The sequence below is a fragment of the Olea europaea genome, chromosome 1 (assembly GCF_002742605.1).
Source record: "Olea europaea var. sylvestris chromosome 1, O_europaea_v1, whole genome shotgun sequence".
Lineage (NCBI taxonomy): Eukaryota > Viridiplantae > Streptophyta > Magnoliopsida > Lamiales > Oleaceae > Olea > Olea europaea.
In genome coordinates this window covers 5,612,808-5,627,896 of record NC_036237.1, presented here as the reverse complement: position 1 = coordinate 5,627,896, position 15,089 = coordinate 5,612,808, and the positions used below count along the sequence as shown (strand labels likewise).

Below are 15,089 nucleotides of genomic sequence, written 5' to 3'. Positions count from 1 at the left end.
TAGAATTGAAGTGTGAGTTAGTACAAGTACATCAAAAGGTTGAGAAAGCAAAGAATCATCCAATGAGGTCCAACACCAATACATCTTTGCAGCTGTTGAGTCATTTTTTATTATCCTAACTTAATGGAACCGTAAATTATAAAAATCTGCTTATAATTAACTTATAAAATTAATTCGTTCAACTATATTGACTTAAATATATTACGTGTATTGAAACTAACTCCAACATTGCGTTATGTTATTTTGACCTAGTAGATGCCAATATCAACAAAATCAGCAGCTAAGTCACAATTTCTCTTTGCCAACTCAACATTTTCATTAGTTGGAATGACAGGTGTAGATGGTGCATTACGATCATCGATTTCTAATTGTACACGCGTAATTACAACTACGATTATAATCAAGAGGGATTGTTCTTTGCTAATTGCCCTAACAGCATTTTAATCGGGTTTGGTCTTAGGTGTCATTTATGAGTTAGCTAAATGTTAATGGGTAAAAAGTCACACTAGAAAACATTATCAACAAGATTGTCATATCATCAACTATGGTTCCAAGTTTTTGTAATTCTCATAGGTTATTGAAGCACCACTGGTAATCATAACCACACTTTCGTCGTTAATCGCATAAGAATATGCGTCAGTGATCACTAATGATATTTTTGTTTGTAGTTAGTTTCCATTCGAAGGACCAACATGTAGTGAAAGCGATCATTTGCCATATTAATTTCTTATTACTATATTTGAAAAGACCCTTGGCAATTTTGAAGATCTCAAATTGCATGTGTAAATATTTCTATTAAGTAGGAATTGGAATTGGACAATTCATAACAAAATCAACTCATTTACCATAGATATACATATCTCAAACATTGGAATGGCGGCTATACATACAGTGTAATCTATATACGCGAATTCATTCAAAGAACAAGCTTGATGTGGGGCCCGTTGAGCGTGTGGGGTGGGGGGTATTGAAGAAGACGACAGTGAAGGTTTGATAGTAAAAGCCAGCTTGCAATGAAGCAAGGGCCTCACCTACCGTTTTCTTTCTTTTTAGCCTCTCTCTAATTCTCAACTTCACACGCCATTTTCAATTCTTTTTACTCTCTTCCTTTTCCTTCTGCTTCTTCATACTATCCTCACTGTTAATGGAGGAATAGTATAGGATTTATTTTTGTCCTTTTGTATTGTGCCTTAAAATTTGTGCTCAATAAAGAGTTACTGTATTCTCCGCTACTGTTCTTGGAGCTTTTAGGCGGGATATATTTTGGGGTTTTGAGCAGAGGTTTGTCTCTGCTACTGTTATCTCTTTAGCACTTCAAAATTGCTTATTTTCTGTGTTTCTTGCTTGGAATCTAATATAAATATTTCTTTGGATCCTTTCTTCTTCGTTTTCATAACAAAAAACTTTGTGGGTTTTCATTACCTTTTTTTTTTTGTTTTGCTTCTTGCAAAATTTTGACATTTCTTGGCCTTTATATGCTCAAGGAAACACAGAGGCTGAGAAATGAGTGTAAAGTTGGAGTCTTTTTTTTTGCTGTATTTGCCATTAATTGAGCAAATACAGTGCTGAACTTAACCCAGAGTCCTAGAGATTTTTTTTTTCCATTTCTCTGTCTCTGAAATGTGAGAATTTTGTTAGAGAAAAGATGGGAAAATTTGAGTCTTTATTGCCCTTTTTTCCTTCCAAATTTTAAGCTACACTTTAGTCACCCAGTTTTTCTGTAACTTGCCATTTCTTGAATATTACAATGTTCTGAACTTCTACTTTTTGTAACTAAACATTTTGAGGAATTTGATTCTTTTCTTGCTATTCTTTAACTTTACTGTTTCACCCCTTTTCTTGCAGAAAAATTACTCAAGTTTGGAGGCCTTGTGCATTTGGTTCTTGAAGTATTTCCCCTTGAAAAAGCACAGACTTCAGGGTTGGCCCCAAACCCAAGAATATTATTTTTATTTTTTATCACATCCATTTATAAAATTGTGTCGGTTTACTCTTAAGCCTTGTGTTCACATTTGCTTTGAATTTCACTCTTTTTTCCTTTAGTTCCTTCATTTTTATCATTAATTTAAAGATTTTTGAATCTCAGATGAAAGTAGTCTTAATTTAGCATACGCGGTGCAAGAATCCAAAATTGCTTTAACAAATTTTTTCATCTTTTTCTGCTAACATGCACGTACTCCCTTTGAGCTGGCAAGCATTGTTATCAGCAAACTTTCTGGTGGCCCCCTACTCCACCTCTTGCGCACGCTAGTATCAAATTCTTATTCATCCATTCATTATCTATCTATTTGTATGCAGATGTTAATATGCTGGCATATAGTATTTTCTTAACTGTAATTCTTTTTTCTTTTCCAGGGAAAAAGTTTCTTAGAATATAGAGTGATGGGGCCTAATTTCATGGATGAAATTGAATGTGGAAACTTCTTTGATCAGATTGATGACTTGATTGAGTTCCCTACTGAAAATGAGTGTGCTGGTAGTAGCGTTGTTGTTGATGGTGATATCAAGGATTTTCCGAGCATTTGGGACAATGTGTTGCCAGATACTGACCCCCTTTCCTCCGGCAGCAATGGTAGTGCTCCATCCGACCTCTCAACTGAGCTTGCTGTTCCGGTGAGTTATACTCTACTGCCATGAAATTTATTTCTCCTCATTTCATTACAAATTAGTCATTTGTTGTGCAAGTGTATAACTTGTTGTATGATCACGAAAGATGATTGCTGCTGTGCAAATTCAAAAGTTTTTGTTGAAGATCATGCTCAAATACCGCCATTTATTGCTCAAACTTAAAATGAGATAGTGAACAATTTAGTTGAGTCTCATTATAGTTGGATTGTTGTTGTGTGAGTTAATTAGCCGAGTCCAAATTTATTTGGAAACAAAGCTTAGATTGTTGTCATGTCATGTCATTATTTGATTTTGTTTGCCAGTTAGGCAGTCGGTGTTAATTAATAGAATTATGCTACTTGTACAATATTTATGTACAACTTGGATTACATTTGAATAGGTGGCAAAATCAAGGTCAATGATTGTTTTATGTGTTGGAGAAATCAATTGTAAAATTGTATGCCACATGGTACAATGTAAAGCAGAATATCAACTAGAATGCATGTGTAGCAAATTTATAATTAATATTGCCATGTTATTGATGATGTTGATTGTCACATTCTTGGCAGGGAAAGGGCTTTTAATAGGTCATATCTGTATGATATCTATGGTAAATTCTGCATTATTGAAACAGTGTGGACATGTTTGGTCGAATTTAGATTAAAATTAAAATTCGAAATTCATATTGTATGGCTTTAGCCAAGTCTAGAAATGCCATGTGCTCAATAAATGCTGATTCTTTCTTTTGTTTTGTTCCCCCAGTATGAAGACATTGTACAGCTAGAATGGCTTTCAGCATTTGTGGAGGATTCCTTCTCGGGTGGAGGGTCGACCTTTGGAAAGGAGAATATGTGCGTTAACACGGAGCCATCACACAACCAGTTCCAAATATCGAGCCCTATTTCTGTACTTGAGAACAGCAGCAGCAGCTCCTGCACTGGGGGGAGGATTATGCCTCTCAGTCCGAGTCACCGGGGTCCACAACGTGCTCGAAGCAAGCGTCCTCGTCCGGCAACTTATAATCCTCGACCTGCAATCCAACTCATTTCCCCTCCGTGTTCTTTCATCGAGACTCCCCGGCCATTTGTTACTCTTGGAGTTTCTTCAGAATCTGAGAACTTTGCAGAGTCTCGACCAATGAATAAGATCCCCAAACTGGCTTCCAGAGTGGAAAAGAAGAAGAAGAAAACCTCACCCGAGGGGAATGAGAATGCTCCAACACAAGCCGTTAGGAAATGCTTGCACTGTGAGATAACAAAGACTCCCCAGTGGAGGGCTGGCCCAACGGGGCCTAAAACACTCTGCAATGCATGTGGCGTCCGCTACAAATCAGGCCGATTGTTCCCCGAATATCGTCCCGCTGCAAGTCCTACATTCAGTCCAACTTTGCACTCGAATTCTCACAAGAAAGTCATCGAAATGAGAACCAAGATTGGGGAACGTTCTGTAGCAAATACCCAAACGGCCACCAAACCAGAGTTCGTGACAAAATGATGCCATTCTATCACAGGTTCTTTCATTTGTTTGTTTATTGGTTCTTTGTACAGTGATGCAATGGGTGGTCAGGAGCACTAGTTTACGATATTTAGCTGAGTAGAAAGGAGATGATGCTAAGAGAATCAGAAATGGTTAGAGAGATTACAATGGAGTGTTTAGGTCTTATTATAGCTTCGTGGTCAGTGTTCTTTTATTTCCCTCTTTTGGGGATTCCTTTTGCAGTTAATTTGTTGTAGGAATTTCTTTAATTAGTAATGAGATTGAATTAGTACTTCTTGAATGGTTCTCTTGTTATTTGATGGAAAGGTATGGTTTCAACGTAGCATTAGTTGACAGTTGGGCTGAGACAACGGTTGTGCTATGTGTACATGATTTACATACATACGATGTGATGAAATATGATTAAATTAGAATTTCTTCAACCAAATTAAAATAAAAAAATAATAATAATAAAAAATTCTCCAATCTTCTTTTGATACATCACTTGTATGCAAATTATTATGTACAAGTAGCATTATTTTCAAGACATATCTAGATATAGATAGATTTTACAAATTCCCGTGTTCTCGTACTTCTTTCTTTCACATTCTTTGTTTTCTCTACTATTTATTATTATTCTAATAGCAATATTTAGGGGTGGACAAAATGTCAAAATCGAACCGAACCAAACCAAACTTCTATCAAAAAATAAAATAAAAAATAATCATTTTGATTCTTTGAATTAAGAACCATTTGATTTTGGTTCTGGTTCAGTTCTAGTTCAAGAATCAAGAACCAGAATCAAAATCAAACTTAATGATTAATTTTTTATATATTAATCAATGAAGACTCTAATTTTATATTCATTGGAAATAGCCTATTAATTGGATAGAGGCCGTTAATTGATTTTAGGTCATTGAAGTCAGACAGTTCATTAGTTGTGTATACCCTAATTTTGTATTCATTTGAATTATTTTTCCTTCACTTCTTTTCAATTTACACAATGTCGCGACATGTTGGAACTTCATTTCATCTAATCAGTGGAGTCTCTTTTAAGATCAGAAAATGAAATTGGTCAGTTACTTCAAAAGTCTTATATATATTACTTTAATTATTTGATGAGTTATTTGTATTCTTTACAAATAGATGAAACTCCATTAAGCATTTATGGAGTATTAAATGGTTAATGTTGACTATAAAAGTGAACTGTAAAAATTGTGCATAATTCATTCTTTATTGTAGGGGCATGCCTTCAAAATTGTTGCAATTAATTCAATGAATCATTCCTATTACTTATTAAATAATTTTTGTGTAAGAAAATGAAAATTGATTTGTGTATTTAAATTATGACTATATTCTATTTGTTAGTTTGGACCCTTTTTTTTTTTGTTTAATCTTGATGATTGAATTTTGATCTTGTTGAATGTGATGTTTATTTTATTTTATTTTTTAATTTAGGTATATATTACTAACTTATATGATGCAAATCTGAAAATTTAAGATATGAAACCCAAATGAAATCGATCCGCCATTTGGTTCGATTTGATTCTATTCGAATCAAAACCAAATAGAACCACGTCTACCTCTAACAATATATTTAACTGAGAAAATTACACCCTCCCAGGACTTTCAAGTTCACTGTGCATAAATCATGGGCTCAACTATTCTAGTCAAATGTCCGGTATTAGACTAATTAAAAAAAGCTACTTATTTAAAATAAGCGCGGTTCCATAGTTAACGTGCTTCAAATCTAATATTTCTTCATTCTCTATCAAACGAGTGAAACTGCCCTCAAACTTCTCCCCACGATCTCTGATAAACTACTCTGGCAGTTACCAACTCCACGAATATCTCTGGTTAGTTATCCCACTCCAGCCTGTCAAGGAACTAATCTTCGTCACATACCCAAAGCGAGTTGAGTACATTCTTCGTCTACACTGTCACTCTGTAAAAAAACTTTCCATTTTACGGTCGACAAAAAAATGACTAAACCCAAGGTGATAAACATCCATTCTACGCTATAAAGGAGAGGAAAGAGGAAGCATGAGGAAAGCCCAACGAAATCCCATATGGAAAAGTATGCGGCGTCGTCTGTGACCTTGCGGAAAGTCCAATCGAACACGATATGTTGATTTTTATGTTATGTTAATACATTAAGTGACGGGTATTAATTGAATAATCGTTGGGTGACATGTATTGAAGACGTATTGAAGATCTATGATCTCGAAATCTGTTGAATTCGTTTCGTAGTTGGAATGGGGTAGGGTTTGCAACTTTGAACGCATAATGTTCGTTCATTTGATTTTTCGTTTTTGGTATTACGAATAATCTGTTGTCTATTCACGAATACACATATATTGGGAATCTGTGACGTAAATGCATATGGATATGATTGCCTGTGACCTTACTGTAATGGGGATAGGGCTCTGAATGTGATCTTAATATGTGAATGAGACTCAAGTTTGTTGTGAATATGTGACCTGACTGAAAAAATTTTGTATGCCTGTGACCTGACTGTTAACATGGTTGATGATGTGTCTTTAGTAATATGATGTCCATGTGTGACCATTTCACCTATATGTGACCAAGTATTCTCAATGCAAAGACACTCACATGTACAATTACTACTTTCCATCACAGTTGTGGTTCTAATTGTTGAAGACCAAACCAAAGTTAAAAACGAATGAAAAATATATGTCTAGTAATATGCCTGTGAATGAGAAAACTTTGTATGCCTGTGAGTTGACTGTTAACATGGTTGATGATGTGCTTTAGTAATATGATGTCCATATGTGACCATTTCACATATATGTGACCTGAATTTAACCTATATGCGACCATTTATACCTAAATGCATTTCCTTTTCTCTGTCTCTGAATTATAATACAGGTACTTAACAATTTTATTATTATTAACGCTTTATGTAGGTCTGGCAATTCAAAATACCTGAAAAAAGTTGGTTTCTTGGCAAGATTACCACCTCTGTGTATAAAGGTGTTCTCACCACTATACAATCAAAGTTAAGCCAAAGCCAAAAATAGATATTGAGGGGCACATGCTTTGCCCACTTCTTGGATTGTCATGAAATAGTGATTCAACCACAGTTGATTCACTACTTCCTTCTGAGGCAAGTTCAGCACACGAATGAGGAAAAAATATGGTTATGTCTCCGGGCGATACGTCAAGTTTTCTATATCTGAGTTCTGTTTGGTCACATGACTGAAATGTTCAGGCGATATAGATACTCAGGTTTTTGAAAATAGACAGTCAAAGTTGAAGGCCAAATACTTTTCACAAGTAGATGCTGTCACACATGAAGATGTAAAGGACACAATTCTGTCTGCATACCAAATGCCTGACCTCGATATGATTGAAGCCCTACCAAACAATGACATTGCAATGTTTGGGGTTTTATATTTCCTCTCTGCCTATCTCTTTCCACGTGACTACAAGAAGGTTGTTGACCACTTCCTATTTGTTATCGCTGAGGACTTTAATGAAATGAACAATTTTTCATGGGGCAAGCTACTATTCCAAATTACTCTGGGTGCATTCAGAGATGGACGCGGCAGGAGGACCCCACACTACAGGCCACGAGGAATGCTTGTAGCCTTCAAGCATGGATATACAAGACTTTTCCCAGTCTTGATGGCATCGTGGTTACAAGGATATCGAGGGTGCATCACCGCATTGTAAACTGGATGGTAGATGAGCGACCATCAGCTGCCAAATTGGAAGGACCCGACTGCTTCTCCAATCCTAAGGTAAAGTTCCAGTAAGCGTCATGTAATCAATATCGAATTTTTGACTTTGCATTCATATAAACTACATATTGTATTGCAAATTGTGATTTGTGACTTGGAACCGTTGGAAAGTGAAATGGCGATGCCAGACATGAACGGAGTCTAGTACACAAGTCAGTCCAACCGACGTCCTCATCCGAGAACCGAAGAAGAACCAAGCACATGACGGAGACGTCTGTTGAAGATGCAAATACTAGCGAAAAGTCCATTCCATCAGTCCTGTCGTTGATGGACAGTAATATTGGACAAACTCACTCTTCAGATTATGACGACGATTTTGTTGCTCCTCCTCCAAGACGGCAGGAGCCATCCGCCTATGAAAAATCCCCCTTTGTTGAAGGTCCAACAGTCGCTCATCATTCTCAAGAGGAGCCACAATCTCATAGGGCACAATGGGATGACGTAAGTTATTATGTTAATCAGCTCTCAATATTTTCGTCATTGGTCACACATCAATATTTCCTATGTCACATTTCATACACATCAGGTCATAGATATACCAGTGTGCATTGTATGTTGATGGTTGGTCAAAGATATTTCGCAAGCAACATATAATAATTAGTTATTCATTTTTGTCAGGCTTTTGAGGTGTTGCGTGTGCAAGTATCCGAACTCCAGGCGGATAATAAAGTGTTGAAGGCGGAGCTGTGTCATCCTTGAACGAAGGAAAGACTAACAAAATGGATGACATTGTTCAAATGCAAGCCTGTATTAAAAGTGATCTAATGGATATTCGAACGAACATGCAGTTTCTATCTGAGTCTGTGTCAATAATGATATCCAGTGCAATGGACGAGATCATTAGATGATCTAGTGAGAGGACAAGCGACCGTGGAGTAGGACAAAAAGAAGCTCCTAGAGTTGGAGATCAAGAACATCATGGGGCTGGTTTATCTGACAAGGCTTAGGGGTAGTCACTTGATATATTTCACATTTCTGTAAAAGAATATAGTTTATTATTTCCTATTCAACATGTAGGTGAAAAACGTAGTATCAAACGTCAACAGAAAAGGGAAGAGCAAAATGGACCCAAGTGATGATCTTCTCTTCTCCCTTGAGCCACCATCATTTGATTTGAGGATTGAATTCACCCCCATCCAATGTTTTGCATTCGAAGGAAACTCAGAAGAGGGTAGATTCCATCATATCTGATGTGGTCACTGCAACAAAAACTGTAGAGAATGAGGTATTTACATGTTCCAGTAGTTGTAGATCTCAAATCAAACATACCTCCAAACCATGTTATATTATTAGATCACAGATCACACACACTTCAGATTATGTTTTATTCATAGGTTACATTTCACAGACATTTCAAACCATGTCCCTTTCATAAGTCACAGATCACACACAATACTAACACATGTTCCAGTCATGGATCACATAGCACAGATACCTTCAAACCATGTCTCATTCATAGGTCACAGACATAATTCCAAACCATGTCACATTCTCAGGTAACAGATCACAGATTCCTTCAGCCCATGTCCTATTCATATGTCACAGATAACATACATTCCAAACCATGTTATATTAATGGGTCACATGCCACACACCCTTCCAAACTATCTTCAAATCATATGTTACAGGTCACAGACACATTCAGACCAGGTCACATGTATAGGTGATAGACAACACATGCTTACAAACTATTCCACAGACAGCTCATGTGCCGTATTTTCAATCAATTTGCAACCTACTACAATAACATACAGGGATCACCTATTGCTGAACCAACCTCGGAATTACCAGTTAAGCGGGTTTTAAGGCCAGCAAGGGTATTGCAGTCTCCTTTCGTTGCCAGACAGGAGAGGGGGAAATTATTTAAGCACGATGATAATATTGTCATTTTTGAGGATTACAAAGACAATGTTGACGAAGTTGACAAATCGGCCATCATGGGTTGGTCTCAGAGGGGGTATAAACCAAAAAATAAGTAAGTGCATTTCGTACCTATTTGTGAAAAATTACTCAATACACAGTTTTGACAAAAGAATGTAACATTTAGTGTTGGTCACAGGAAAAAATTTAGCGAGGAAGACGACGCCATCAAGCCTGCTTGTCTAATTGGTTCATTCCCAGTAGGTCATATGAGTTGGTTCCACGAGCCTATAAATTCAGAGTCATCACTGAGTGATGCAGTACGATTACGTTTACACACTCAATTAAATTACATTACACTTTTTAGAATTTCGATTTCTTTCATACCTATTAAGAAGAGTATCAGAGATGATACAAATAGGTCACATTTCATATTGGAACTAGTCACAGATTCATTCATATACAATCTGTTGTACGCAATGCTTACATCTTTTCTTCTCATTGAAACAACATATGGATGCTTGCTTCTACTTCATTCGCCAGGTAGCAAAATTTGGCAAAAATGTTAAATACAAAGCCACCACCACAAACTCATGGTTCTAGATTAAAATAAAAGACATTTTTCCTGCCTTCATGAAGGACCCAAATGTTTTAATGTCAGAGTCGAGCCTGACAGGTCACAACCTCCCTTTTAACTCACCCTGGGCCGATTTGACTATGTGTTCATGCCGATCATACCCACCAACAAAGCACATTGGATGCTTAGCCAATTACAATTCAAAAGTCATACCTTGATTGTGTTCAACTCGGTAGGTGACTGGAAGGTTTTGCAAGGTATTGAGACGTACATTAAGGTATTGCCTGCTCTAATGAATACTCTGAGAATTTCAAAGAAGGATCCTGATTATCACGAACTAGAAGCCAAAGAATTGAAGGTGATCATCGACGACACACTCCCTCAGCAAACAAATGGGTAAGTCTATGACCAAGATTTACAATACGTATATCCTTTTGATGGATTCATTCATAATAGTCTGTCACATGTTCTGCAGTCATGATTATAGGATATTCGTGGTGTTATATACGTTGTATCTTATCCGTGGTGGTAGATGTTCCGTTCCCAAGAAGTTTGATGCCAGCAAGTTCAGAATGGATATTGCTACGCTACTCTACAAACACCGACAGGTTTACACGAAAAGAGTAAATCAGCCTATGATGGAGGAAGCACTTGTCATAGAATGAAAACTGGCTTTAGATTTGTTAGTGAGGACAAGAATTTAGTTTGTAAATGTTATGAACATTGTATGTGTCTAGTCAATAGAGGTTCATGTAATGAATAATAACTCGTAACCTTTGATTTGCAATAAAGGATATTAAAGTGTTTACGTTCATGATTCATCCATCTTCGATTACATTTTAATGCTATTTTTATATATATGGTGTAAATTATACAAGTTCTATATTTCTAACAACGTCACGTAGTCGGTGAAACATGTCATGTGGTACAGCAAATAGGTCACAATTGGTTTCTCAACTTGGTCACAAATTTACATATCACGTCACACATACCTTTCACACGGCACGTGACATGTCACAGCACATGGGTTACAGATATTAGGATTCATGTTACCCATATGTGTCCACACCTCAGGTCACATATTCTCATTTCAGGTTATATATTCACAAATCAGTTAAATTTTTCATACGGCATGTCACACATCACAGGTCACAGCACACAAGTCACAGATCTGGTATCATGTTACAGATGTGATCCAAATCTCAGAGAATTATTATTCTGACTCCAAAGTTGACAGACAATTAACTGTTAGTTGATCAATCTGAATGCATTCTTTAAAGAGACTATTTCCAATGAACATTATCCTTAAAAGAATATCACATATCTATGAAATATTTGTATGTAATTATATTGGTCATTTTAGTGTAATGGGGTCAAGTTGGCGCACTACAACGTCCGCATTTTGCCGTCGGTCTCCCTTCTCTAGATGATCTCTTTCTTTTCTCTGTAGGTCTTCCACAACTCCTCTTCTGGTTAGGAGGTAACACTATTTCTCGCTATACTTCTCCCGGCACTATCCATTCCTCTTGATTTCCAATAGGATATACAGAATCTTGGTACGCATTCAAGTACGCATCTTTTGTGTAATAATAAGAACAGTAATCATATGGATCTCTTTTTGTGTTTGTAATCCTATAAGTGCACGTTCGTTGCTCAATATCGACGACAAACGTTGACCTTTCGTTGCTAACTGAAAATACTATCTGCTTTGAAGGAGATACATGCATACATGTAACAATAGTCAGGTCACATATAGTTGTATACAGGTCACATATACTCCAACGTGTCGGTCACACATGAATGACTCATATCCTTGAGTTCATTTACAAATTCAGGAAGTATGTTACACATGTGGTCCAAACCTCACTTGGTAGACAGACATGCATCAGAATACAGAGTTGACAGAGAGTACACAATTACATCACATACAACATCACATAGGTCACAGATTTAGATATCAGGTTACACAAATTTGTTCCATTTACAGATAGCTATGAAACAGAATACAGAGTTCCAAACTTAGTTTACCAACCAGGTCACAAAATAGGTTACATATCAGATTTGTTACATTACAGTTCAAGATACTGACCTTTACGATGGGTCACATATACATCAGAATGTTAAAATATAGAAAATTGCCCTCAAGTTCCTCAAATCCATGCTCATTTTCCTAATCTCTTTCTTGTACTTGTTCGACAACTTTGTGAAAGTTCCATGGACATAATCTCTGTGTTTACAAAACCACGATTGTATAGTTTGCCGTAATGACACTAGCAAGGATACAATAGGATAATTATTGGCTGCCTTCGTGACCGTGTTGACCGATTCCACAATGTTTGATGTCATTGTAGAATATCTGTATGTTGCCATATGTATTCGTGACCACTTTTCAGGTCCAACATCAGCCTGCAAACATAAATCAATTCGATGAACATCATATAAATACCATATGTGACCATTTATATGTATGTGGAATGAAAAAAGACGTAGTACACTACCAGGTATGAAATAATCTTCTCATTCATCATTGTCAGCAGAGACATGTTATAATCATATTCTTCCAGCGTGTAAGCGCGAACAACCGAATTGAATGCTTGTATAATGTTTTGGTCTGACTTTCCATAATATGATTTTAGATTTTACAGCAAACGATAAGAACAAATACCGTACAAGCTTCCGGATACACATGTTCTATTGCATTCTTTATACTTGGGTGACGGTCCGACACAAAACACAGTCCTTCTCTATTTCCATACGCCTTCTTCAACTTATTGAAAAACTATCTCCAAGATTTGTCGATCTCATTGTCTCCAAATCCAAAAGTAAGAACGAATATGCTATTATTTACATCTTGTGTACATCCTGTGAAAAGGGTACCTCCATATTTACCATTCAAGTATGTACCATCAACAATATTCACCAGTCTACAATGCTCTTATCCCCGTATTGATGCACCTAGTGCCATAAAGCAATATCTGAATTTACTATGACTATCAACCTCTATTTCTGTGACCGTATCAGGATTTTTATGTCGGAGCATGTAGAACAAGCTTGGCAACTTACCAAATGACTCTGCTGGGTCACCCCTAATCATTTTCAAAGTTTGCTCGCGAGATCTCCAAACTTTCGAATAACTCAAATAAACCCCATAAGTATTCAACATGTTACTGCATATGTCCTTTGGTGTATATATAGTACGGGACGATGTATACTTGTACTTAATTGTAGATGACACAACCTTAGATGACACTTGCCTATGTGATCCTAATACTACATTTGATGCACATGTGTGACTACCAATCTTTCGAATCTTAAATAGATCTGTTTTGCCCCGTATCGACGATCTACATATCCAACTACATCCACCATTCGAACACCTCACAACATATTCTCTCTTGTCGGACCGTTCAACCATAAACTCAAACATGCTCTATATGGCAAAAAACGACAAGCTCATTTTTAAAACATTCTTATCACGAAACACTATTCCTTCTTTTACCTCTCTAGCACTTGCAATAGACACAATTGTGACTTCAGTGTCACAAATGTGACCCATTTCTTCATTTGATGCTTCGCATATGTTTGATGCCATGTCTTGCAATGTAAACATCTCACCGCTGGAATGCACATTGATTGACACTGTGATGGAGGTATTATCTATTTCTGCCTCAGCAACGTCAACGATTATCGGATATTTAGTAGGTTCATGCTCCATGTCCTTTAGTAGAATGTATTATAGCACATTATTGTCATTTTTATCCTGATGGAAGACAAATCTTTCTTCAGTATGTACTTCAATGACACCGCTACCTTCGCAGGATCCAGAGCAAATTCTCTCATAATTGTGTCCACAAGGGTTAAATAACTGCAGTTGCGAGCTACCAATACCAATGAGGATTGCGATCCATACAATAAACATACGTGCAAGTACACCATTTTGCAAATTACAATTAATATCAATAATTTCATCATAGGTGAAATATGTCACATGTCACACTGCACAACAATGAGGTCACAAATTAGCAAACCAGGTTACAGAGAGTTATGGATAAGACAATCACAAGACGGGTCACAGATTGGTATCATTCAGACTACAGAGTTGACGGGGAGGTCACATATGCTCGAAACGAATGATGAAATGTTTGATTTTACATTCTCGCATAGTCGACAAAACATGTCACATTAGATAGGTTACAGTTTCACAAAGCAAGCCACACATTACCAATTAGGGTTACAGAGCCAAAAATCAGGTTACATATGACTTTTCCTACATTGTTACACAGTGGTCACATGTTCTCGAAGTGGATAACGACATGTTTGATGCTAAATACATGGACATAGTTGCTGAAACACTTCACATTTCATAGTAGAGAGGTTACAGTTTCACAGATCAGGTCACATTTACACAAACAGTTCACGTATGTGTCACAGGCGTCTATTGCGATTCTACTGAATAGCAATCTGTGACGAGAAACCAGTTAACGACGATATGAGCAGCTATGACCCATAAGTTAGATATTATACTAATTTCGTGACGAACGACATTCGTGATTGTTGATTTCAAGTTGTGATCGCAGCAAAATACACGGTTACCTGTATTATATTAGCCAGGGACGATTAGCACTTCCGTGGTCAGCAATGATTTCTCATCCCCTGCAACTATGAGTTTAGGACCAATTTGTGTTACGGAATTCAATTTGGAATGTGGCATTCGAATCGACGAACATAACATTCATACTATTACCTGGATTGGCTTCTCCGATAATTATTTCCTTTTTATGGAATCGACACCGATCTCTATGACC

The 15,089-nt window shown here is 36.8% G+C and overlaps 3 protein-coding genes across 4 annotated transcripts; 2 read left to right on the top strand and 1 right to left on the bottom strand.

The window, feature by feature from the left end:
- The first annotated feature begins 1,027 nt into the window (after nt 1–1,027).
- LOC111381748 (GATA transcription factor 8-like) lies at nt 1,028–4,389 on the top strand. 2 transcript variants are annotated; one of them, XM_023005597.1, is made up of 4 exons: nt 1,028–1,281; nt 1,846–1,921; nt 2,356–2,613; nt 3,370–4,389. In XM_023005597.1, the coding sequence occupies exons 3-4, from the start codon at nt 2,383–2,385 to the stop codon at nt 4,099–4,101; spliced, it is 963 nt and encodes a 320-aa protein (XP_022861365.1). In that variant the 5' UTR covers nt 1,028–1,281; nt 1,846–1,921; nt 2,356–2,382; the 3' UTR covers nt 4,102–4,389. The 2 variants fall into 2 exon arrangements, with proteins under 2 accessions (XP_022861365.1, XP_022861425.1); XM_023005657.1 differs by lacking the exon at nt 1,846–1,921.
- A 5,524-nt stretch (nt 4,390–9,913) lies between these two features.
- LOC111400149 lies at nt 9,914–11,069 on the top strand. Its single transcript, XM_023027785.1, has 2 exons — nt 9,914–10,680; nt 10,760–11,069. Exons 1-2 carry the CDS (start codon nt 10,433–10,435, stop codon nt 10,947–10,949), a joined length of 438 nt encoding a protein of 145 aa, XP_022883553.1. The 5' UTR covers nt 9,914–10,432; the 3' UTR covers nt 10,950–11,069.
- A 711-nt stretch (nt 11,070–11,780) lies between these two features.
- Nucleotides 11,781–13,167, bottom strand: LOC111403546. Its single transcript, XM_023032098.1, has 7 exons — nt 13,162–13,167; nt 12,950–13,063; nt 12,783–12,899; nt 12,424–12,690; nt 12,205–12,275; nt 12,147–12,150; nt 11,781–11,987 (listed from the first exon to the last, which is right to left on the bottom strand). Exons 1-7 carry the CDS (start codon nt 13,165–13,167, stop codon nt 11,781–11,783), a joined length of 786 nt encoding a protein of 261 aa, XP_022887866.1.
- Between the last annotated feature and the right edge of the window lie 1,922 nt (nt 13,168–15,089).

Bases quoted from the DNA above. Each gene is read 5' to 3' on its own strand.
- LOC111381748 (XM_023005657.1), top strand. From the start codon at position 2,383: ATGGGGCCTAATTTCATGGATGAAATTGAATGTGGAAACTTCTTTGAT. The intron at 2,614-3,369 runs GTGAGTTATACT...TTGTTCCCCCAG, and splicing joins CAACTGAGCTTGCTGTTCCG to TATGAAGACATTGTACAGCT.
- LOC111400149 (XM_023027785.1), top strand. From the start codon at position 10,433: ATGCCGATCATACCCACCAACAAAGCACATTGGATGCTTAGCCAATTA. The intron at 10,681-10,759 runs GTAAGTCTATGA...CATGTTCTGCAG, and splicing joins CTCCCTCAGCAAACAAATGG to TCATGATTATAGGATATTCG.
- LOC111403546 (XM_023032098.1), bottom strand. The intron at 12,900-12,949 runs GTATTTGTTCTT...TATTATGGAAAG, and splicing joins TGTATCCGGAAGCTTGTACG to TCAGACCAAAACATTATACA. The intron at 12,691-12,782 runs GTAGTGTACTAC...TTATGTTTGCAG, and splicing joins AGAAGATTATTTCATACCTG to GCTGATGTTGGACCTGAAAA.